This window comes from Belonocnema kinseyi, chromosome 9 (genome assembly GCF_010883055.1).
Source record: "Belonocnema kinseyi isolate 2016_QV_RU_SX_M_011 chromosome 9, B_treatae_v1, whole genome shotgun sequence".
NCBI lineage: Eukaryota > Metazoa > Arthropoda > Insecta > Hymenoptera > Cynipidae > Belonocnema > Belonocnema kinseyi.
This window is the reverse complement of record NC_046665.1, coordinates 87,915,883-87,941,529: the sequence shown is the minus strand read 5'-3', so window position 1 is coordinate 87,941,529 and position 25,647 is coordinate 87,915,883. Positions and strand designations below refer to the sequence as shown.

At 27.9% G+C, this 25,647-nt stretch overlaps 1 protein-coding gene across 1 annotated transcript in view; it reads left to right on the top strand.

Moving 5' to 3' along the window:
* Nucleotides 1-279: 279 nt before the first annotated feature.
* LOC117179972 (low density lipoprotein receptor adapter protein 1-like) overlaps nucleotides 280-25,647 on the top strand; it is an 88,265-nt gene continuing 62,897 nt past the window's right edge. Inside the window, exon 1 of the mRNA XM_033372236.1 lies at nucleotides 280-434. Coding sequence (XP_033228127.1) covers nucleotides 392-434 — 43 coding nt within the window. The 5' untranslated portion in view covers nucleotides 280-391. The remainder of the gene's footprint in view (nucleotides 435-25,647) is intronic.

Here is a 25,647-nt window from a genome sequence, read left to right as displayed (position 1 = left end):
TATAATATTGTTCGCGTCTTCGAGACTCGCATATTGACGAATTTTCGATGACCATTCTTGATCAATCAGCGACTTTTAAGGTTTAATAAAAGATTACATTGTTTATATGAAGAAAACTTATTTTTTAAAAGAAGGTGTCGAGAGGCACTATTAGCGCATACAGAAGTGAACTGTCTACTGGACTATAAGACAAATTGTGGAATATCGAGTTGTTCGATAAGATTTTTCTCACAACACTCTCTCGCTGCACGTCAGTCGCTTTGCAGTCTGGAGTCGCGATCGATATCGGCCACTCTCAGTGTAATCGTTACGGCATTGTAAGAAAACACGTTTTTGGAGCTTCTACTTCGCGATCCCTCATTTTTCGCATTTTCCAAAAGATAAGGCAGACATGCCGTTCTTCAAAAAGCTCAAGAGATTTTCCCGCCATAAAAGTGAGTAAAAAGAATTAATGGTGCGCGATGTATTTCTTCCTCGGTTCATTCTCAATTTTTACATTTAAATTATTGTTTTTTGTTATTCAAATTCTGTGAGGTAATTTAAATAATTTATTAGTGTATTTTATCGAATAACATGTGAAAAGTAAATGACAAAAATGTGGTAAATCCATTTTTTGAAAAAATGTATTTAACGGTTATTTCTGTCTGTTTGGAGTAATAAGTTAATTATGAAACTTAAATTGGTGAACAAAATTTCTTCTCAATTTCCACGTCTATCCATAAAATTATTCAATTAAAAAAATTTTAATTTTGTAAATATAATAATATATAAAATTATCTTCTGATTTCATATATATTAAAAATAAATTGTGAATTTATAATATCATTAGTCGCGGAATTTCTCAGTGACGGAATATGTTGTTTTTAGAGGAAATTAGGTGACATGTATTTTTCCGATTTGAAACAAGAAAATTATCCACGAAGTTTTTTGAATTTTGACGTATCTTTTTGTTAAAAAATACTATTTTTTTATTTAAACTCGTATAGTTTTTGAGATAAAAAAGAAATAACAATTTTGATTGTATAAATCGCTTTTGTATTGAAAATGTTAATCTTTTTTTGACTCAAGATTCAACTATTAAATTTTTTCGTTGAGAATTCATCTTTTTAGTTGAAAAGACAACTACTTGGTTGAAAGTTTACCTCTCTAGTTTGTTAAAAATCATTTTATTGATTGAAGATTTAACTATTTTGTTAAAAATTCATTTCCTTTTAGTAAAAAAATAATTTCTTTATAGCTGAAAACTATTTCATTTTTTGGTTGAAAATGTATTGTTTTAACTTGAAAATTCTTCTTTTCGGTAGAAAAATTATGTATTTTACTGAAAATAAATCTTATTCGTTAAAAGTTAAATTTTTAGTCAAAGTTTGACTATTTTGTTGACACTTAGTTTCTTTTCGGTTGAAAATGTAATGTTCTGAACCAAAAATGGATTTTTGATGAAAATTCAACTACTTGGTCGGAAGATGAGATACTTTGTTAAAAATTAATTTCATTAGCTTAAGATTTCACTCCTTTTTTAGTGGATAATTTATTTTTTCAGCCTAAAATTCAACTACTCCATTTTTTAACTTTGCCTTTTAAATTAAAAATTTATCTATTTAGTGGTAAATTTCTGTACTTTATTGATGAATAGTCTTTTCGGTTGACTATTCCGCTGCTTGGTTGAAAGTTGAGCGGCTTTATTAAAAATTCAAATTTTGGTCGAATTCTGAACTATTTGTTGCAACTTAGCTTCTTTTTGATTGTAAAAATAACGGTTTGAATTCAAAATTTAAAACGTTTTGTTTGCAATCCAACTGTTTTGTATAAAATAGGTCTTTTCCGGTTGCAAATTCACCTTTCTTGTGATAAATTCGTCTTTGATTTGAAAATTCTATTATTTTAGTATGAAATTCACCTGTTTGGTTGAAAGTGACCTTTTTGGTACAAATTTAATATTTTCTGGCTGATCATTCAACTATTTTGTTGAAAATTCGTTTTTCTTTTTAAATTATATTCAACTCTTTTTCATTTAAAATGAAAAACTTGTATTGTTGCAATGTCAAATATTACATGTTTCTTCAAGAATTTATAAATTTAAAATGAAAAATCAAGCACTTGATTAAACTTCTTCATTAATTTTTTTAATTCATCATTTTAGTTAGCCTCTCTAGTTGAAAAGTGAGTTTTGTTGTTGAAAATTTAACTATTATGTTGAAATTTTTTATTGTTAAAAATTAATTCTTCAAACTGAAGAAATAACTATTGAATTTTTTGTTGAAATTTGATCTATTTAGTATTTAGTTTATTAATTTATTTAGTATTTATATATCTACCCAGTGGGCACACGCGTTAAAGAACATCTTCAGAACGGCTTAAAAATGTCCTAAGTCAGTCCATATAACGTTACATTTTAAAGACGTATTTCGAACATAAAACGTTTTTAGAAAATTATTTGGTCTGACTTAGGATAGTTTTTTAAACGTTCAGATGACGCCTTTTGATTTTTACGCCCAAAAAACTATTTTATGACGTTCCAATTACGTTCTAAAATCTGGTGCTCACTGGGTAATTACCTAATTACTTGAAAATCGATCTGCTTTGTATGGAAATTCGACCATTTGATAAAAAATTCAAATATTTATTTAGTTTTAAAAACATCTTGTTAGGTTGATAGTTCAATTATTTGATCACACTTTTGTGCAATAAATATTCATTTATGATAAAATAAGTACAATAATAAATTATCGAGCAACATTTTTCGAATTAAATTTTCTTAACTATACTGAGGACGTTTCCTTCTTCTGTTAATTTCAGAGCTTTTTCTTTTAAAGATCTCCGGTGTAGTTGAAATATTAAAATTCGGAAAAGTGTCGCTTATTAATTTATTATTCATAAGATTTTTTAATTAAAAATAATTAATGACGTAATTTAAAATTTTTTTAAATTTTTTATTTAGGAAACTTTAAAAAATATGTTTTTACTCGTATAATTGTAAACAACATAAAAGCCGGAAGTTTTTCATATTTTTATTTATTTTTAATTTTTTTAGTTTTGAATCTACCTTTTTGTAATTTTTTAGTTTTTTTATTAAACTATGTCTTTATTTATATAATTGTGACGAAGACAAAAACCAAAAACGTTTTCAATTTTTTTAATTTCTAATTTTTATTTTTCTTTCATTTCTATTTTTGACCTTTTCAGTTTTTAAATCAACCGATAGCTTAATTTTAAATTACATTATTTAACTTGCACAATTTTTATTTTAAACAATACATAGAACCAAGACTTTGTTCGGATGTTAAATTTTTCAGTGAGTTGAATTGTTTTAGGTTCAAAACAAAACAGTCTTTGTTGAAAAAAAATGTTTTTCCAGTGTAGGATTTTATTTCTGCAATATTCATTAAAATGTTTCCATTTTTTGTTTATTTTCTACTGATATATAGAAGTTATATCAATTTTATCGCCCTAAACCATTTTTTATACCGTGAGATTTTTTCCTTTTTATTAAACCTTTTTCCAATTTTCTGACGGATTTTGAAACAGGGCTGTAGAGCTTACCAGAATTAGAAAAAAAAATTTTTATGTCTAAGTTGCATCAAAAACTGTGCATGCCATATTCATGTTTTTTTTCCTGTTCGATTACAATATAATAGGGCATTTTAATTTTTGTATTGATCAATCGATTTCAATCCTCAATATATTGTAGCTTGAAATCGATTGATCTACATAAAATATATGTCGAACTTATCTTACATTATTCTGTGATAAGTTGTATCGATTGTTTATATGTGAATAAATGATAAGAAATTATATCGGGGTTTGAAAGAAAATAAATAAACTATTTTTTTTTTAATTAGAAACTCCTGTAAAATAATTTCTCTTTGAAAAATGGTCTCTACTCCGCATAAAACCATGGGAGACTCAGCTGCTCTCATGCATCAGAACGGAAGAAATTTCGTATTCCTCTCGCGTATATAGTTATCTGAAGAGAAAACTTTGCCTTGTGCTAAATTTTAAATAAAAATCTCGATCACAAGGAATGTATACGTAAATAATATTTCTACCTACTGAAAATGCAAATTTGAGTACAAAAAAAGTTGTCTGAAATCATGTCACATATTCTTTTTAGACCTAAGAATAATAAATTGCTCGCAGTAAATAATTATCAACAATTGTCTCCTTTTTCTTTGGTTTGTAAGAAATTTTAATTATAGATCTAAAAGCTCCTTTCACCCATAGAATTGCGTCTATTCGAACCCCAGCAATCATTAACAAGTGCCCATATTTTAATATTAAATTCTATACGGTTTTAAAGTATGATAATGCACCTGTCTAGCCAGTTCGGCTTGTTCTTATCTGATTAGTTTCTGCTCAGATCTCTCTTTTGTCGAATTAAATTTTTATCTCCAATTATTAGCACGGAAAAAGCAATCAAAATTTAAGAAATTTAAATTAGATTAAAATTCAAATTAAAAATCCTATTTAACGTCTAATAATCAAATTAATGCAAACTCCTGTTAAAAAAATTCAACGACCAAATTTGGACCACAACGAACAAACAAAAACAAAAAATAAAGCAAAAAATAATTAAATAAAGAATCCTATTGTAATCTGAAAAAATAAAAGTAAATATTTTCGGAAAAAAATAAAAAAAGAGGAAAGAAAAATGAGAAGGCAGCCAACCACATCCCGTTCCTTCTTTTTATATTTTTGTCCGAAAATATTTATTTTTTCAAATTACAATAGGATTTACTTCTTATTTCGCTATTTTCTAAAAAAATCACCCTCTTTTACCCTATTTTGAGAATATTTCGGACTGTGAAGTCTATATATATAGTCTATTTAAAAAATTGTATATTATGTATCAAGGGCGGAAAGAAGGCGATTGACTTCCAAGATCGTTTATCGGCTTTCATTTCGCCTGGAGACTGAAGAAACGGGTGGAAAGTAGCTTTTTTCACTCGAAGACTGACGCAACGGGCGGAAAGTCGCTTTTTACGCCCAGCTTCTCCGCCGGGCGGAAAAAATCCACTTTAAGCTCACTTTACATGCACAAAAGATATATTTTCCGAAACAGGATTGTTCAAAACTGGTTATATTGATCCACCTTTTTGCTATTGTTTTCCTTTATTTCCGCTTCTATAAAGTGCGGCCGCGTTGAGCTGATGGACTCTTTTTATTCCACTGATAAGGGAATTTAGTGGTAAATAGAACCTTTTGTTCCTTTTAGTTGAGGTGTGGTTGCCTAAGATAACGTTATTTATGTGGAAAATATATAGTTTGTACACCCCTAATGCGCATTGAAAGTATTTTATGAAGTTCGAAACAAATTGAACCACAAATTTTCTAAAATAAGATTATTCGCTGGAAAAATAAAAAAATTCGAAAACACATACTGACGAAACGATTATTTTATAATATAATTTTTCATTTTTTTTTTCGTTCGCACGCTGCAAGGGACTGTGAATTCGCACTATTGATTTTTCATCCCCTTACAAAGTTTTTTTTATCACGTTCAAAGGTGCGCCTTGAGGGAAAAAAATTTCCCCTACACTTTCTCAAAACCTAATACTATTTTCTATTCAGCTTTTACTTGTGTGAATTCAGCAACTCGATACATAAAAATTAAACTGTTCCTTTTTTTAAAGTGAAAACTGGATTTTTTGTTATCATTCAAAATTAAAAAAATATGCGTCTAGATCAAGAATCAATCTTCCCTCTATTTTTTCGAAACCTAATAATATTTTAATTAAACTTTTGTTGTATCTTTTTGAAAAATAAATAGCTAAGAAGTAAATTCCTATTTTTAAATTAAAAAATGAATTTTTTGTTGAGAAAACGTTCCCTCGAATGACAAAAAACTTGGGTTTTAAACTTTAACAAAACCTAATAATAGTTTTTAATTTAACTTTTTTTACGTCAGTTCAGTAAATCAGTAGATAAAAATTTCCCTTTTTCTGAATTATAAAAAAATAATTTAAATAATTAATAAAAGATTTGATTTATTTAATCGAACTAAAATTACTTATCAAAATTCAAGCATACTTCCTAAAAAATCAATTTAAAAAACTGAGAACGCAGCTTTGAAATAAATCAGTGTTAAATTAAACTATGAAAAGATTGATTGGGAGATGCTTTCGAGGAACACGTTTTTTCAACTTTGGACTTTATTAAAAAAGCCTATTTTCAAATTTTGTTTGAAGTAAGAATTTAATTTTTAGCTATTTAGTTGACTAATTGGTACAAAGAAAGTTTGATTAAAAACTATTGAGTACTAGATGTTGAGAAAATGGAGGCCGATTTTTTTTCCGCTCGATGGGCATATTTTCTCAATTAAAAAAAACATTTTCAATTTGAAAATAAAGTAAGAATTTCATTTTTAGCTATTGAGTTGATGAATTGACAGAAGAAAAGTTTGACTAAAAAAATAGTGTTAGGTTTTCAAAAAATAGAGAGGGAATTTTTATGCATTTTAATTTTTTTAAATGTTGAGAATTTCGTTTTTAGGTATTGTTTTGACGAATTGGTACAAGAAAAATTTGATTAAAAACTAGTATCAGACTTTTAAAAAATGGAGGGAAATTTTTTGTTCGTTCGAAGGGCACATTTTAACAAATAAAAAATTCAATTTTTAATTTAAAAAAAGTGAGAATCTACTTTTCATCTATTGAATTGCTGAAAAGATACAATAAAAGTTTGATTAAAAACAATATTAGGTTTCAAGAAAATGAAAAGGGACATTTTTTAGCTCGAGGCGCACGTTTTTGTATTTTGGAGGGAAATGCAAAATCCCATTTTAAATTTGATTATATGAGAATTTTCTTCTTATCAATTGAGTTGCTGAATCGATATAGTAAAAGTTTGATTAAAAAATTTTATTAGATTCCGAGAAAATGGAGGGGGAATGTTTTTCTAGCACGACGCGCACGTTTGGACTTGAAAAAAATTTGGACGTTAATAACCAATTCAATTTTCAATTCCAAAAAACGTAAGAATATAGTTTTTACTTATTGAATTAAAGAATTGACATTAGACAAGATTGATTAAAAACTATTATTAGGCTTGGAAAAAATTGAGGGGGAAGCTTTTTTCGCTCGATGGGCAGATTTCATAAAATAAAAAACTAATTTTCAATTAAATAAGAAAGTGAGAATTTGGTTTCAGATTTTAAGTTGCTGAATCGGTACACCAAAAGTTTAATTTCAGAATATTATTATATTTCGAAAAAATAGAGAGGGAATTTGTGTTTACCTTGAGGCTTACGTTTAGACTTGAAAAAAATTAGACGGTGATAAGAAATTCAATTTTCACTTTAAAAAAGGTGAAAATATAATTTTTATCCATTGAGTTCACGAATTGGTACAAGAAACTTCTTCTTAAGAAATAGTATTAGGTTTTGAGAAGATAGAGGGCAGATTCTTTTTACTTGAGGAGAAATTTTTCTTAAAAAAATCTAATATTTGATTTTTAAAAAGCGAGAAATTTCGCTTTACCTATTGAATTGCTAAACAAATATAATAAATGTTTGATTATAAAACATTATTAGGTTTCAAGCAAATGGAGAGCAAATTTTTGTAGCTCCAGATGCACGTTTTTTACTTTTGATGGTAAAAAACCACAATTTTCAATTTAAAAAAATTTCAAATTCAATTTTTCGCAACAGAATTGCTGAATTAAAGGGAGAAAAGTTTGAATAAAAGACAGTATTGGGTTTTGAGAAAATAGACAGGAAACTTTTTTTCGCTCGCTGGGCACATTTTTCCAAGTAAAAAATTCAATTTTCAAATTTAAAAAAGTTTGAATCTTCTTTTAACTTTTGAGTTGCTAAATTAGTACAACAAAAGTTTGATAAAAAAAAATACTAAATTTAGATAAAATTAATGGAGGTATTTTATTTTCGATCGAGACGCATGTTTGGACATGAAAACAAATTTTGGCAGTAATAAAAAACCCAATTTTCAATTCAGAAATAATAATGAAATAAAATTTATTTTATTAATAATAATACTGTTTAATTAAATAATTCACAATCAGTGATTAATTCAACCAATCGAGATGGAAATACAGCATCTGAAACTTTTATAATGAGTAAAATGGATTACAAGAAAATCAGTAATGCGTAGGAACGAGCGAAAGATCGATCTTTGACCAGCTTAACACGCGGAAGTGCAATGCGTTAGTGGGTCAAGTTCAGTTTATATGATATTCAACACGTTTCGTTATACTCTATATTGTATGACAACACAAAGTAATTAGTAATTGATCTTTTACTAGAATTTATCGTGATCGATCTCTTTCAAAGAAATTTAATTCTCCATTTGGTCACGATACTTACGATTGCTTTCACTCAGAAAAATATTTCGTTTTAATTAAAGAAACCTTCTCATAAATCGAATTTGTTTCATTTAACCAAAAATCAATTGAAAATAAAGAAAATCATTTTAAGCAAAAGAAAAATGTTAATTGTATCAAAAAACCATTTTTTGAATTTAAGAAATTTCTTGGATTCAGTGAAATGTATTTATGTGATTTCCTTTAGGAGGGAGGGGGGAAAGGTCAAATCTTTCACTAAAAAACTAAATTAATTTTAACAGGCTTTACTTTAAACAGCTATTTCTTTACTGTTATAGCTAGCACATTAAATGTAAAAAAATTATTTGCAATTTACCTAATAATATCAGTAGAATCTAGTAACATTAGTATTATTATTTAATGTAATAACCATAAATTAATGAAATAATAATATATGAATAAACAAATAAGCAATTTTCTACAAATTGCGTAGTGATCTTTATGAAATTTGACCCCCTCCCCCTCCCCAATCTTATTAAGATTTTATAAACTTAGGGAATGAACATATATATATATAATATAAATACTGTGAGTTGCATAAATGTGGCATCTTATTGAAATTATTTTTAGGAAATAAAATAGATCAAGAACTAGAGGTATTCAGTTTTATAAATGTATAATTTTCTACAATTTTCTCTCATTTCTTCATGACCAAAAACAAGTTTTTTTGAAAATTTATCTTGTTGGCTCGAATTGACTTGAAAATTCAACTACTTGATTTAAATTTTTATTATCTTGACCACAAATTATTATTTTTGTTGTTGTTGAAAATTCAACTTCTTGGTTAAAAATGTATGTGTTTTGTTAAACATTCGTCTTTTATTTAGAAAATATGCTTTTAGTTTTAATTAAAAATGCAACTTTTTGTTTGAAAACTAATGTGGATTCAAGTATTTTGTTGAAAATTAATTTTTTTGCTTAAATTCAACTGTATTTGATTTAACATTAAAATCTGTTTTACCTGAAATATCAACTATTACATTTATCATTGACAATTTATATTTTTGGTTGCAACTTGATATTTTTTAGTTAAAAAGTAATTTTTTCAAACTGAAGTTTAACTATTTTGTTGAAAATTCTTATATGGGTGGAAATTCAACTGTTTTGTAGAAAATTTATTTTTTTGGCTAAAAAATTCAACAAATTGGTATAAAATTCAACTTTTTCCCCGAATTTTTTTGTTAATTGAAAATGATTTTTTTCATCGAAAATTTAATTATACTAATCTTTGTTAAAAAGCGGTCTTTTTACTTTAGAATTTCAACTATGTGGCTGAAAAAATTATGTCATTCATTGACAATTCCTCTTTTTTGGTAAAAAAATGTAACTGTTTCGTTAAAAATGTATGTATTTTATTAAAGATTTTTCTTTTTCGTAGAAAAATGAACCCTCTCATTAAAAGTTGAACTATTTAGTTGTAAACTGAACTACTTTGTTAAAGTTGTTTTTTTATTATTTTTTTTTCAACAGAAAATGAACCATTTTGTTGAAAACGCCTATTTCTGGATGAAAAATTGTACTGTTTTCTTAAAAAGACATCTTTTTTGGTTGTATTCAGCTGTTTCTCATTTAAAATTAATTTTTGGTAATAAATTCTTATTTTTTTGTAGAAATTTCCACTATTTGGTTAAAAATTTGGCGAAGATACATATTTTTCCTAATAAAATTAATCCTCTTGATAATGTAACTATTTGGTTCCATATTGGACTACTTTGCTGAAAATTTGTGTTTTTTTTGTTATAAATTAATTTTTTTTAACTGAAAATTACTTTTTTGTTAAAAATTCTTATTTTCGGGTGGAAAATTCAACTCTTTTCTAGAAAGTTCTTCTTTTTGGTTTAGAAATTAAACAATTTGATTTATAACTTAACTATTTCGCTTAAAATGTATATATTTTGTTTAAAAATTCGTCTATTTTGGTAGAGATCTTTTTTGTTGAAAATTCTACTATTTAGTTGAAATCTATCTTTTTGTAAAAAGCCTGTGTTTCGCTTGAAATTTAAACTCCTTTCTTCATTACTTATTTTATTATTTTGAAAATCCATTTTTTGAATGGAAAATTAAACTTTTTTGTAGAAACATCGTTTTCTTAATTTGAAAATTCCAATTTATTGTAGAAAGTTTGTTTTTCTTAAATTGAACAATAATTTTTTTCAAATGAATATCAAACTAATACAAAAATGATATTACTATTATACTATTATACTATTATATTATAGTATTATACTGTTACATAATTGATATTTTTTAGTTTAAAAATTAAACTATTTGATGGAAAATTTATGTAATTTGTTAAAGAAAAATCTTTTTGGGTAGAAAATTAATCTGTTTAGTTCAAACCCTACTATTTGGTTTAAAATGTAACTACTTTGTTGAAAATTCCTTTTTTAAAATTAAAATCTAAATTTTGTAAATGAAAATTCATGTTTGGGTCAAATTTGAACTTTTTTGTAGAAAATTGGTGCTTTGTCTTAAAAATTCAACATTTTCATTCAACATTCAACTATTGGTTAAACTTTCATGTAATTTGTTGGAAATTCGTATTTTTTGCAGAAAATTATTCTTCTTGGTTAAAAATTCTATTATTTGGTCAAAAATATATACAATGTGTTAAAGATTTATTTTTATTGATAGAACATTATCTTCTTGGTTAAACATTCATTTATTTGTTTAAAAATTAATCTATTATATTAAGAATTCGTCTTTTTTAGTAGAAATGTATATTTTTGGTTGAAGATTTATCTTTTTGGTTTAAAATTCATAACTTTCACCATAAATATGATCTTTTTTTGTTTGAAAATACAATTGTTTTGTTAAAAATGAATCTCTTTTGGTTAAGGATTCAGTTATTTTCTTAAAAAATTGTACTGTTTGGTTGAATTCAACTGTTTTTTTTTATTAAAAGCGAACGTTTTTGCTTGATCAAAATATCAACTATTACAATTTTTGTTGAGAATCCATATTTTTTTGTTAGAAATTAAACTACCTTGGATAGTTGAATTAATTTGTTAATTTAAAAGAAACAGTAAGATTGCAATAAACTCCCCTTTCCCCCAACCGTCTTACGTTATTTTGGGATGACTCCTTAATAAATTCACGAAAAAAATTTAAGCGACAAAAACTACAGAAAATACTATATTATACACCAAGGAGTGGAAAAGGGACTTTACTGACGAGTTACTCGTTTTCGGTCGGCACTCTCGTCTTTGTTTGTTCTTCATGCCTGGGGAGCGAACCTGAAGTTCCACTTTTTGGGTTCGTCCCACAGGCATTAGAAGTGGTCTCTAAAGTTATCGTTACATTCGTATTATTCTCTTTAGAAGAGAAACTTATCTGAAATTACTGGATGTTTCGATCTTCTGAAAATTGCCAGGTAAAAAATTTTCTTTGATAAGTACCACATTAAATATTCAGCATATTTTCAACGAGCTTTCAGATTAGGTTTGACTACATTCCTTGCAATACCATAAGCTGATTATTATAGTTGGATACAGAGGAGAAAAAGAATTTCCTTTGTAGAGAAATTCTTCGTAGAATTGTGTTCTCCGATGGCGGCAGTATTTTTATTTTTAATTCTCTGATTTGAAATGCTTTTTTCAAGCGTGGATTTTTCTCTGAAAAATTTTCTCACTTTTAACATGTTTACTTGTAATTTACATCAGTCTGTAGCCTACACTAATCATTCGATTTTAACCTTTTTTAAAATTAAAAATATTGAAATTTTCAAAGATTTGAGTAATTCGATGTTTGATAACAGCATTTATTTAATTATGTATTAAACTATCTTTTGTTGAAAATTTATATCTTTTAGTGGGAAATTATACTCAGTAAAAAAATCTTCTTTTGGCTTAAAAATTCAACTGTAGGAAATACAACTGTATTGTAGAAAATTCGTCTTTTGTTTTTAATTGAACATTGATTTTTCTTAAATTTAAATGGAAATTTTCTATTTTTTCTTTTAAATTTATTTTGCACTTAAAAATTAAACTATTTGGTTGATAATTGATGTATTTGATCGAAAATTTAATTATTTGTTAGCAAATTTATTTATTTTTTTAAGAATTCGCCTTATTGGTAGAAAATTGATCTTTTTATCAAAAATTCAACTGTTTTGTAGAAAACTTCACTGTATTATAGAAAATTAACCTTATTGTAAATTAAAAATTATGTTTTTCAATTAAACTTGAACCATTCTACGTTTGTTTAGAAACAGGATCCTAGGTTCTTGCAAAATTAGACTGAATCCAATCAAATATTTTTTCATTGAAAGAAAATTTTCTTATAACAATAATTATTTTTTTTTTATTCAAAAAGCATTACTTATCGAAATATGAGAATTTTCTTTAGATAAAAAAATTGATTGAACGTATCCAATACTAAATGTATCCAAAACAATATGCTATTGAAAACAAATTGAATGTTTTCTGATTTAAAAAAAAAAAATTGTTTGCAACCTCATTTTTTGCAATCTTGTATAAACTGATCAGTTAAACACTAATACGGAAGTCGATGTGTATTATCAAAGTTTATTTCACGAAACTCATGTATTCTATTAATTAAACATTATTATTAAAAACTACTTTGTTCAATACAAAAGTAATAGAAGGACTTTATTATTTTAATATGTAGAATAATTCAGTAATATTTAAAAATCAATAATTGAATAATTCATCCCAAGGGGGTAAGAACTTCTTAAGTGCGGTACTATGCATGTGGATTTCTCAGGATTATAGCGGATTATCCTGAATTACCTCCATATAAATTTTACTCTGTATTACCTAAGAATTTCAACAGAGTGGATTTTTCAAGTAAAATGATTTAAAATCAATTTTAAATTTTAAATAAATTTAAATTTAAAATGATGGATCTTAAATCAAAACTTTTGAATAATTTTGTTAAATTTTATACGAAGAAATTAGTTGTTAGACAGGGAGATGAATTTTCAGCGAAAAATGTAGTAGCTGATATTTCAGCCAAAAAATATTTCAATTATAAATCAAGAATACTTGAATTCAACAAAAAAGACGAATTTTCGAACAAAATAGATGAATGCTGAAGCGAAAAGACGAATTTTAAACTAAACAGTTGACTATCAGATCAAACATATTACTTTTTAATAAAATAGTTCAATTTTCAACAAATAATATTTAGTTTGAACCAGAAATTTTCTATAGAAAAAGACGAATTCTCAACAAAAGAAATTAATTTTTAACAAAAAAGGTTAATTGTCAATCCAATAGTTTAATTGTCTACCAAAGCAGTTAGATCTTTAACTAAAAACTATTTAAATTAAACTATTTACATTTTCAAACAGAGATGACTTTTCGACTAAAATAATAAAACTTTAACTGGTTTAGATTTATTTGCAACTGGAATAGGTTATTTTTTAGTTAAGAAAATTACTTTGTGTCAAAATTGTTGAATTTTCTACAAAGGAATAAATTTTTAACTAAAAGAGATGAGTTCTCAGCGAAAAATGTAATAGTTGAGATTTCAAACAAAAAATGTTTTAATTTTAGATAAAAAATAGTTTAATTTAATCAAAAAGACGAATTTTCATAAAAAAATTTGAATTTAAAAAGAAATTAAACAACATCGTATGATTTTAAATAAAGTAGATTAAGTTTCAACCAAGAAGATAAATTTAAAAAAAGACGCATTTTCAAGTAAACGCATTACTTTTAACAAAAAACTTAACTTTGAACCAAATAGATGAGTTTTGTACAATAGTAGTTGAATTTTCAACCAAAAAAATCCCTTTTTCACAAAATTGTTAAATTTGTAATGAAACAATCAAATTTTTCATCAAAAACATTAATTTTCAACTAAGAAAAATAATTTTTTACTGAAAAAGACGAATTTTCAACAAACACCATGAACTTTAAACCAAGTACTTGAATTTTTAAACCAAATTTTCCCTTGTTCATATGAAAACATTTTGCTTGTAGATCAAAATTCAACAATATTTTATGGAGAGTATTTGTTTGCGTCTCTGAGACACATCGATCGACCTGTCGTTGACACTTTTCTGACCCTTCAATACCGATTTATGAAGTTTCAAAAAAATTGGTGTATTCTGTTTATATAAAAAAAAACTTTTAAAAATTTTTATTATTACACAATTAAGCCATTTCTCTTTCAGGGTAGGCGTGACTAAGAACCTTTCATATATATCCTACCATTATCGTTTTTTAATTTGTTAACAAAATTATTTTCCTTATTTATAAGAGGATCTTTTTTTTTGTACTGGGAATATACTTGTATATAACAGTAGTGCATTTGATGCAGCTGTTAGCGTCTTCAAGACATTTTGGTGGAATCTTTCGGTAAGACAGACACATAAGCCTGAAAAATATCAAAAGTATCCATTTGTTTCTTTTTTGAAAAAACCTTCTTTTTCATGAAGAAAATTTGTGAATTACATTGTGAATACATGTATAGTACTTTCGAATCAAACAATGTTAATTTAAGTTTATTCCAATTTCTTCGACTAAAGTAAATCATTTTTTCAATTCAAATTGCAAGTTTTATATTTTGCAAATAATCAGGACCTTCACTGAATTCCAAGCAAAAATTCACTAAGTACGAATAACCTTTCTTTAAAAAATTGTTTAAAGTTAAAACAAAAAGAAATTCGCGAACGAGAATTTGAACTTTTCATAGTTAATAAACGATTATCATCTTGTTGAGTTATTCAGTCTGGCACTCAATTCGAATGGGCTGATGCAATTCAGGTGCTACACGCGTGATGTCTGTCATGAACATGATGAAAAGGCACGCGAAAGAATCCAGGGTGAAAGAGGTTTAAAATATAACAAGTCCTCTTAGAATGCCTTTGGAAACTGGCAACTGGAGAGGGGATAATTGAAGACTTCGAGTTGGCTGATGTAAGAAAATCGTAACTTTCTTGGTGATAGGCTGCAAATGACCTTCTCACATTGATCAATTTTAATTCTCTCCATAATCAATAATCATTGACAATAAAGAGAAAAAAACGCATGTACCAGTATATAATTAATATTGTATCCTTTCAATTCTTACACTGATAAATTTATCCTCACTTTTAACCAGGTAGCTTTATTTTCTACCAAAGAAATTTATTTCTCAAACTAGAATGATTAATCTTCAACAAAAAATGAATTTTTGACAAAGTATGTGGTTTAAATTGAAGCGAATTATACTTGTGATGTTACGGTTTAGATCAGATAAATTGTATTAAATCATTTGATGCTAATTTTTCTTGTCTATATGGTCCAAAATTAATATTTTTTAAAATATTGATTATTAATTTTATAAGATATGAAAAAATGTCTCTATCTCTTGAAAGACTCTTTGAAAGGCTAAGGTTCGGATCCCAGCGGAGCTAGAGACATTTTTTCATAACTTATAAGCTTAATAATCAAAATAAAAAAAATATTAATTTCAAATTATGTAGGAAAAAACATTAAGATCAAATTATAAAAGCCCAGTACAGTAGATATTGGATTTAAGTCACCTGAATTTAGGCCTTCCGAGAAATAATGCAGAGCTGCGGGTATGAGTGAGAGGAGCTACGAGAGATGTGCGGTGTTCACTCAGGCGTGGTAGAATAATAGCGTTACGATTAAGCGCTGTACACTGACGGCCTACCTGTGCAACTGCGTGATGACGTTGCGTCAGTTCGTTTGAAACGGGAAGTACATGCGTTTACATAGTGGATAAGCACGATGGCGAGCTCACGTGGACCAGCAGTGGGTCTCCGATGTGATAAGCCAACTGAAGCCAATGCGAAGTGTTTTGCAAGTTGTTTTGATGCAAAAAAGTGATTTGCTTTTGGATGCTGCTGTCTTCGTATTATTTAATCAAGCGAGCGAAAGAGTAGTAGTCGGTAGTAGTAGTAGTTCCAAAGTCGGTACTAAATCCAGGATTCGCTGCAGTTGATTTTTCCACAAAAGAATTAATTATCAATGAAACATGTAATAGTAGTATTGCACAAAACAAAAAGATTTTAATATGAACTTAAAAACAGTTGAATATAACCAAATAAGATGAATTTTCAACCAAAAAGGATACTTTTTAACAAAATTTTACAATTCTCAAGAAATTGGATCAAATTACAGTGAAAAACATGAATTTTTAATGCTGTAGTTCAAATTTAAATCATTTATTTGAATTTAAAAATAAAATAATTTTCATTCAAGAAGCTTCATTTTCTACCAACAGAGACTAATTCACAACAAAATACGTGAGTTTTAAAACAGTAAAGATCAATTTTCAACAACAACAACGTTTTGTTGTGTTTCTTTCTATAATAAAAATTGTTTCTAAAACATAAGGTATTACTTAATATTGGTAATCAAATATTTAATTACATTGCTCAAACAATGTATTATTGCTTATATTAATTTTCTCTTATAATAGTTAGAAATTCGCGCTTTTTTTTTCGAATTTTCAACTTTTCAGTGAAATCGAGGCAATAATCAATTAAATTTAACAGAAATAATTGTGCAAAGCATTTCATTATATTTACAATAATTTTTTCTTAGAATAATGCTAGAATCTTACAATTTTTTCCAAAAAATTAATCTTTGAGTTCACTTTTCACTCTGGGAGGTAATACTTGATGAAATTTAACCAAAATAATTGTTTAAACAAACTATTATAGTTTATAACTATCTTCTCATATAGTAATGGTCACTATTTACAGTTTTTAAATGAAATTGTCCACTTTGTACTTTTTACTTATACGAAGGTAACAATTAATGAAATTTAATAAACTGACTTTTTTTTAGTAACAAATTTTTTTAACAAATTTGACTTTTTAGTTTGTAACAAATATTAAATCTTATTATTATTGATTTAAACAAAGACTCAGAAACTACTTCAAGGTATGTTTACGTTTAATATGATCCATATAAAAACTTTAAAGAATATTTTAAATATTTGTTTTATTTCCGAAAAATATAGTTACAAAAAAGAAAGAGATTGTTTAAAAAATCATCCTCTTAAATGTTTATTTATTAATTGCTTACAGTTAAAAATCCCAAACAACGTTAAAATTTCTGATAAACGTCAAGTTCAGTTATAAACAATAATGCATTTTGTAGACAAATGTGATTGCTAACTTCCATTAATTATGACCTCGCTAAATGAAAAGTGGACAAAAAGTTATGAATCAGAAAAACAGCAACTATCTAAATATTATCAGAGGTAATAATAAATTTTTAAAATAATTATCTTTCTTAACATAAATTAATTATTACCTCACTCTAATTGAAAAGTGGAATGTTTTTAAAAAAACTTCATTATTATTATTTAAATATAATTCACTATTGCCTCGCATTAACTATAAAGTTAAAAATAAGTTAAATAATTCGAAAAAACCGTGACTTTCTAACTATATTCTAAGAAAAAATTGCTCAAAACTATAATAAAGAGTTACAACAATTTATGTAAACATCTAATTATCAGCTCAGGTGAAAAAGTTATATATAATTTATATATAGTGGACAAAACATTTAATAAATTTTAAAAAACTTACAGAGATTTATAAAATTTCAAGGGATCGCAGAGAATTTTTTTGGATTTCCAAAAATTTCCAGGCAGTATGAAGCATTTTTCAAGATTTAAGGGATTTTAATGATTTTGTTTTTCCTTCGTGTATTTAAAATATTTTAAAGGATTTTACGATTTTTATTGATTTTTAAGTGTTTTCTAGAAAATTTTAGGATATACAACTATTTTTTTGGTGGTTAAATAGTCCCTGTTAAAAAGCCTTAAATTTTTCAGTCGCGTGTCAGTACGTGCGTCCTTCGTCCGTCTCTCTATCGTACTTATTTCCAAGAAGGGGAAAGGAGGGGAACTATGGGGAAATGATGGAGAAGAAAGTAGGAGACGTAGGTAAAGTAGGGGAAGTTAAGAGAGGTGAATTAAAGGAAAGCAGAGAAGGAGAAGGAGTGGATGCGATGAGAAATTAGGTGATAGTGAAAGTGGGGAAAATGAGGGAGGCGATGTAATGAAAGTGCAGGAAGTGAGTGGAAATGGCGGTGGAGATTTGAGGGAAGGAAAGTAGAGGACACGAGGGAGTAATAATAGGAGATATAGTAGGTGAATTAGGGGAAATAAGTGTAAACTTGTGGAAAAAAGGTGGGGGGTATGAGGGTAAATGAAGGATGGCGCAGAAATGATAGCAAACGAATTATAGGTAGCGCGGAGAATGAGAGGAGGGAAAAAGCAAGGGGAAATGAGAAGAAGTAGGGTGTGGCTGCAGTGAGGGATGTGGGAGAGGGGAAGTAGTGGAAACTAGGTGTCGTGAATTAAGGGAAGTGGGAAGGCAATTCATCAAAATGAGGAGGGGGGAGGGTGAATGGAAGTAGTCGAAACCAGAAGTGAGGAAGCAAATTGATGTAGTGGAAATGAAGGATGGAAAATTCAGAGAAAGTAGTGTAAATAAGGGTGAGAAATTCAAGGGAAGCAGTGAAAATGGGGGTTGGGAAAAGGAAGTAGAAGTGAGAAAAATGTCGGTAAGGTAAGTGAGGCAGTGAAAGTAAGGAAAATGAGGGAGAAAAGAATGGGCCATGAAGTAGGTGAAATGAGGGTTAATGAGGGGATGGGAAGGAGGATGGAGAAGTAGTCACAATGATGGGAAATATCGGGCGAGTAAGTACGAGCAGTGAGGGTAATGAGCGGAGAAGTCTGTGAAGGAAGGTAAATTAACGGAAGGATATTTTAGGAAGTAGGGGGAGTAAGAAAATAAGGTAGAAAATTGGTCTTGAGGGAAGTGAGGGGAGACGTGAGGCGTAATGATGAAGTAGTGAATGGGTGAAGTAAGAACACGTGATAGATAATACGCAATATGAAGGAGAGGAAGTGAGAGCAAATTAGTGGGACTAACGAAGAGTGAGGTGGAGTGACAGGAGTGGTAGTAAGGGAGAGAAAGTAAGATAACTTAGTGTAAGTGAATGTGAGTAGAGGAAGTGAGGGAAGGAAAATTATGGAAACTGACAGGAAAACAGGAATGATTATGAGGGCTAAGGAAATTGATCAGAAGTGTAGGTGGGTTAGTGAGGGGAAGTGAGGGGGAGGATAGTAGGGTAGTGCGTGTGAGTAGGGGAAGCGAAGTGAGGACTGAAGTAGGTAAGTAGGGAATAGGATTTGCAGCTGGGGAAGCGAGCAGAGGGGGGAAGTTGTACAGGAAGAAGTTGTGGAAGGGAGGAGCGAAGTTTTAGTAAGCAGGATATGGGAGGGGGGATTTAAAAGACTAAATTAAATTCATAATAGCCTATCAAACTCTTTTTTGTAGGCGGTTTCATTTTCTTTCAAAAAGAAAGGAATTTACGAATTAGAGTTATAGAATGTATAAAAAAGAGGACTTCAGGAGGCACCCTAAGTTATGTATAACTACACACAAGTTGTAATTTCAAGACGCGAACTTTGTCAAAGTATATTGTAATCGCAAAGCTATTTAATGAGAAGCTCAGAGACTGAGGTTAGCCACAATTGTGTAGCTTAATTTCATCAAAGAGTTCTCTGCAAAGTTCTTATGCCTGCCAGGCACTGAATCCTAATCTAAAGTAGAATTCCATTTTCTCCTTTCCCCAAATTTATTTCCAATTGCTTTTGAATTTGCAAAGTTCCTCTCTGCTGAATATAATTTAAGTCATAACTGAAAATGGAAGTTGCGAGACCGAAGTTTGTTTATGGCGTGTAATAACTCTCAAGTGGAGCAATTTTCCGTAATTAATGTTAGTTAAACTCTAGATTTCATTGCAATATACAGTTTACTGATAACCGTTTATTGGCTAACTGAGTTTGAAAGTTATGAGCTTAAAATAATATTACATAATATTACTGACACAACAAAATTTAGTTATAGTTGCATTTTGAAACAAATAGTTGAGTTTTCAAGCCGAAAAGGCGAATTTTAAAAATCAAATCAAATTTTTTATCCGAAAAGTTGAATCTTTTAAAATAAAGTTCATTTTCAGTTACTAGAGATAAATTTTCAATCCGAAAGGATAATATTTCAACAAAATAGTTTAATTTTTTTTACCAAACATCTGAATTTTTAACACAGAAGATTGATTTTCTACCAAAAGACGAATTTTTAACAAAGTACATTAATTCATAAACAAAATTAATTGATTAATTAATTTGTTACTACCCAAATAGTTGAATTTTTAACTTATAAAGGATAAATTTAAATCCAAAATTTTTTTCACCGAAATAGATAAATTTTGAACCAAAAAGACGATTTTTCTAAAAATTGTTGAATTTTCTGCAAAAAACTTAATTTATGACCAAATAGTGGAATTTTCAATTAATATGATGGAACACCAACAAACAAACAAAAATTTACAAAGTAGTTCAACTTTAAACGAAGTATTTTATTTTCAAATAAAATTATGAATTCTGAACAAACTACTGTTAAAAATTCATGTAGGAAATTTCCACTACATGTATTGGAAGCTTATTTCCGAAACGTAATGTAACGCTACAATGCATAATGTTGTAGTTTTCAAATGCTGGCATTGGTATGGAACCTAATATTTATTGGAATTTTATAATACATTTTATAACACATAATACAAGTGAAAAATTTAAAAAAAAATGTAAACAATTTCTCAGGACAGTTGTTCCTGGCTCAAAAAAATTTCTGTCGGAATCAAACCTTTGGTTCATATATAGTATATAACGTCCGGTTTCGTTGAATTCAAGGAATTCATGGAATTTAAGGAATTGGTGAAATTCACAGAATTTACGGAATTCGCGGAATTTATATAACGCCCGGAATTCACGGAATGCAAGGTGTTCAAAAAAATTCGCGAGATTTTAAGAATTCACGGGATTTACGGAATTTACGTAATTCAAAGAATTTATGGAATTCAAAGAATTCAAGGACTTGGTAGAATTTAAGGAAATCGGAGGATTTATGGAATTCACAGAATTCAAGGAATTTACATAATTAATTAAGTTGGACGAATTCGCGGAATTCAAGAAATTGATGGAATTCATTGCATTTAAGAATTCAAGGAATCCAAGGAATTCACGGAACTCTTAGAAATCAAGGAATCCTAAGAATTTACGGAATGTACGAAATTCAAGGAATTCGTGAAATACAAGAAAAATACGGAATTCATGGACTTCACGGAATTCATGGACTTCGCAAAATTCACGGAATTCATGGAATTGAGGAATTCACTATATTCACGGAATTAAGGAATTCACGAAATTCATAAAATTCGCAGAATTGTAAGAATTCACGAAACTCAAGGAATGCACAGAATTCACGGAATGCATTGAATTCATGGTTTGATTTCGTGAATTCCGCGAATTTCTTAAATTTCGTGAATTCTTTCGAATCCGTGAATTCCTTGAATTCATTGAATTCTGTAAATTTAATGAATTTCGAGAATTCCTTCAAATCCAATAATTCCGTGAACACTGTGAATTCCGTAATCACAGTCAATTTAGCGAATTACATGAATTCCGTGAATGCTATAAATTCAGTGAATTGCATAAATTCTTTTAATTCCATGAAGTATTTTAGTTCTTTGAATTCCGTGAATTTCATGAATTCCATAAATTTGGTGAATTCCATGAATTACGCGTATTCCATACATTTCGCGAATTCCTTCATTTCCATGAATCCTGCAAATTCCGTGAATTTTATGAATTCCACGAATTCCATGAATTTCGTGAATTCGGCGAATTCCTTGAATTCCATTCATTTCGTAAATTCCGTGAATTGCTTGTGTACAATTTTCGTTTTACAAACGCTCTAATACATGCATTGGAATGCTGGACGGTGACTTCACGATTTAAAACACTTACAATACATGTATTTCAGTTTCGTGATTCCAAAACCATGTTTGCATTTTTGCCTGAAGCTTGTATTGTAGAAGTATTGTAGAATTCCAAAGATTTTTAACAGTGTATGTAATAAATCCAAAAAAATTATTATTTTAAAAAGGTAAAATTATCAACAAAATGCGTCAATTTTCAAAGAGAAAAGATCAATTCTAAACAAAAAATGGAATACTTACTTTTTTAGGGGAAAAAATTAATTCTTAAATGAAATTTAAAAAACTAATTTTTAGGAAAATAGTTGAATTTGCAACCAAAGATATGAATTTTCCTATAAAATAATGAATCTTCAAACAAAACAAAAAATTTTTGTTATCAGAAACAATTATTTTCCACAAACAAGAAACAAATCCTTTAAAAAACGTGAGTTTTCTACTGAATAGTTACTTAAGAGATGAACTTTGAACCAAAAATGGAATATTTACATTTTCCGATACAAAAAAAAAATCACCAAAAAAACAAATTTCCAACCAAATAGTTAAGTTTTCAAATAAATGCTTTAACTAAAAATTATTATTTTTGAAAAAAATTACATGAATTTTAAAAGAGAAAAGATAAATGTAATAGCTAACTTTTCAACCCAAAAATTGAATTTTAAATCAAAACAGTTGATTATTCAAACAAACCAAATTTTAGTTTTAAATAAGGAACAGTGGAACTGTACCAAAATATACTATTTTTCAACCAAGATGTATTTTTGATAAATTTTCAATAAAAAATGGAATAATTACATTTTCAGTTAGAAAACAATTTTCAACTAAAAAACACCAATTTTGAACCAAATATATGAATTTTTAACAGAATTAATGAATGTTGAACGACAACAATTTTTTTAATAGACAGTTCAACTTTCAACCAAACAGTTAAAATAGTATACTTTAATTTTTTATTGAAGAATATATTTTTGGAAACAAAAAACAACGAATTTTTAACAAACTAGTAAAATTTTCAATAACAGAAATGAGTTGTTAATTAAAATGGTGAATCTTTAAACAAGGCAAATGATATTTTAACCAAGCAATTTAACTATCCACCAAGTAGTGAATATTTTAACCAAAAAAGATTTTTGTTTAAAAACAAGTAATGGAATTTAATATCGGAATTTAAAAAAAGACGAATTCGGACGAATTAGTTGAATCCTAAACAGAATAGTTTTATTTTCAACTGAAAAATGTGACTTTAATCAGTAGCGTCTACTGCTTGAATCGTTCATTTCAGTCACCTCCCTTGACATCTTGTCATTTTTTAATGACTAATGAATGGTTCCGTCAGTAATATCGACTAATTCAGTCAGTAATGTTGACTGATACATCTATTGTAATTAACGTTTGGGCAGTAGAAATTTCTGATTTTACAGCCAAAGAATACTTACTTAAATGAATTATTTATTCATATTTATTCAAATTTTGAAATATAAAGGAGCTACTTTTACAAATTAAATTCTGTCATTTTGATTGATCTGATCCGAATCTATTTATAAATAATTTTACAATTTTATCATAACCGGCAAATTAGTCACTTCCAATGATTGAAAATCAGTCATTTCTCATAGCTGATTCAGTTAGTTATATTGACTGATTCTGTTAGTAACTTTGACTGTTTTAGCTAGTAATATTGACAGATTCAGCCAGTAATATTGACTGATTCAGTTAGTAGTATTGACTGATTTATTTGTTGAAAAAATACTTTTTTAAAGTAGAAATTACTAGTTTTTCTTTGACAGGAAACTTGAATTCTTGATTGACAAAAAATTGAATGTCCATTAATTTATCGAAAGTGGAAGACTTTGTTTGATAAGGCCTGGCTTTATCCCTTTCGTGGAAATCCGGTTCGAAACTGGAACCACCGCCAGGTTGGGGATGCGCAAACGCTGAGCAAACCTCTCCTGGAACGTAGTAGTACCGCGAGGTTCTCGACCGACACAACCTCGTGTAAAGTATCCCTCCGGATAATAATAGCAAAAGCACTCTGAAACTTCCGAGAAAGCACTTTTCAAAATTCGGCCTCTTAAGAACCTTGAAAAACAATAGAAAAAATTGATTCGTGTTTTTCAAATTCACTGAAAACTCGACTAAAACCGAATTTAGGTCCATAATTACTTAATATTTACTATTTTAAACCTGCAGGTGTTTTGTTTTAATTTTTATATTACAATACCTTTGTTATTCATACATAGTTAAGAAAAATATTTAGATAAGAGTTTATCTTTTTGGTAGTTTATAATGGTAGTTATAAAATTTTAATTTGTTATTGTGATATTTTATAAGTCATTGAAGGATTAGAGAAAATCACGTGTCACGAATTTTAGTCGATTCGCAAGGACATAAACAAATTATACATACATAGAGAGAGAGAGAGAGAGAGAGAGAGAGAGAGAGAGAGAGAGAGAGAGAGAGAGAGAGAGAGAGAGAGAGAGAGTAATTTTGTGAACCTCGTGCTGCGCTTAGCAGCAAGGATGTCTTTCTTCAGAGGACTTTGGAAAAGCAATTCTAAACATAAAAGTGAGTTTTTAAAAAAAGCTAATTAAGATTTTATTCTAGCTTTGGATTTTTTTTGCATGAATGCATACACTGTATTAGTATACCACATAGAAGTATACACATGTCATATATGTATTATAGTGTGGTTCAAATTTTTGTTTTCGAATTTTTTATGCATATCGTCCCTCAATCTGTTTGAATCCATAAAAAAATGCCTATCTAACAAAATTATATTCAAAAGTTCCGCAAGCCCCATAAAGTTTAACACATATTTCCCACATGAAAAAAATACATTTTTGTAAATGTTATTCAGAATCGTCAAGACTATGTAAATTAATTTGAAATTCTACTTTTCTTTTCAGAATTACCTATAAAAGAAAATTAATAATTAATTTTTAAATTTCTCCCCATAATTTTCTTTTACAGAGTTCCAAAAGAACCCTATAAGTGAAAAATTGCCTTTTGTGATTTTTTGGTGCTAACTAGGACTTCTATGCCTTTTTCTTTAATATAAACTGTTTCTAATAGTACAAAAAATAGTACTTTCTACTAATAATTGGATGTTTATGTAAATTGCTTAGACAATTTATTATTAGTTATAATAATATTCTCTTTGCATAATGTTAGAAAGCTGCAGGTTTTTATAAAATTTTGAACCGTTTGTCTAGTTTTCACTTATTTTAAGGTGATAATTAATGCAATTTAGTAAAAATAATTGTCTAAACAAATGATTATTATTTATGATAAGATTTTCATGGAGTAGTGCTAGAAAGTTGCTATTTTTTCTAAAATTGTTCACTTTTTGGCCACTTGTCGATTGGAGTAAGGTAAAATTAATTACATGTAACAAACCGAATTGTTTGAATAATGTATTATTATTTATAATAATAATTTTTATCTGTTTGTTCACTTTTCGCATAGTGTGGGTATAGTTGAGGCAATTCAACAAAAATAATTGTTTGAACAATTTATTATTATTTATAAT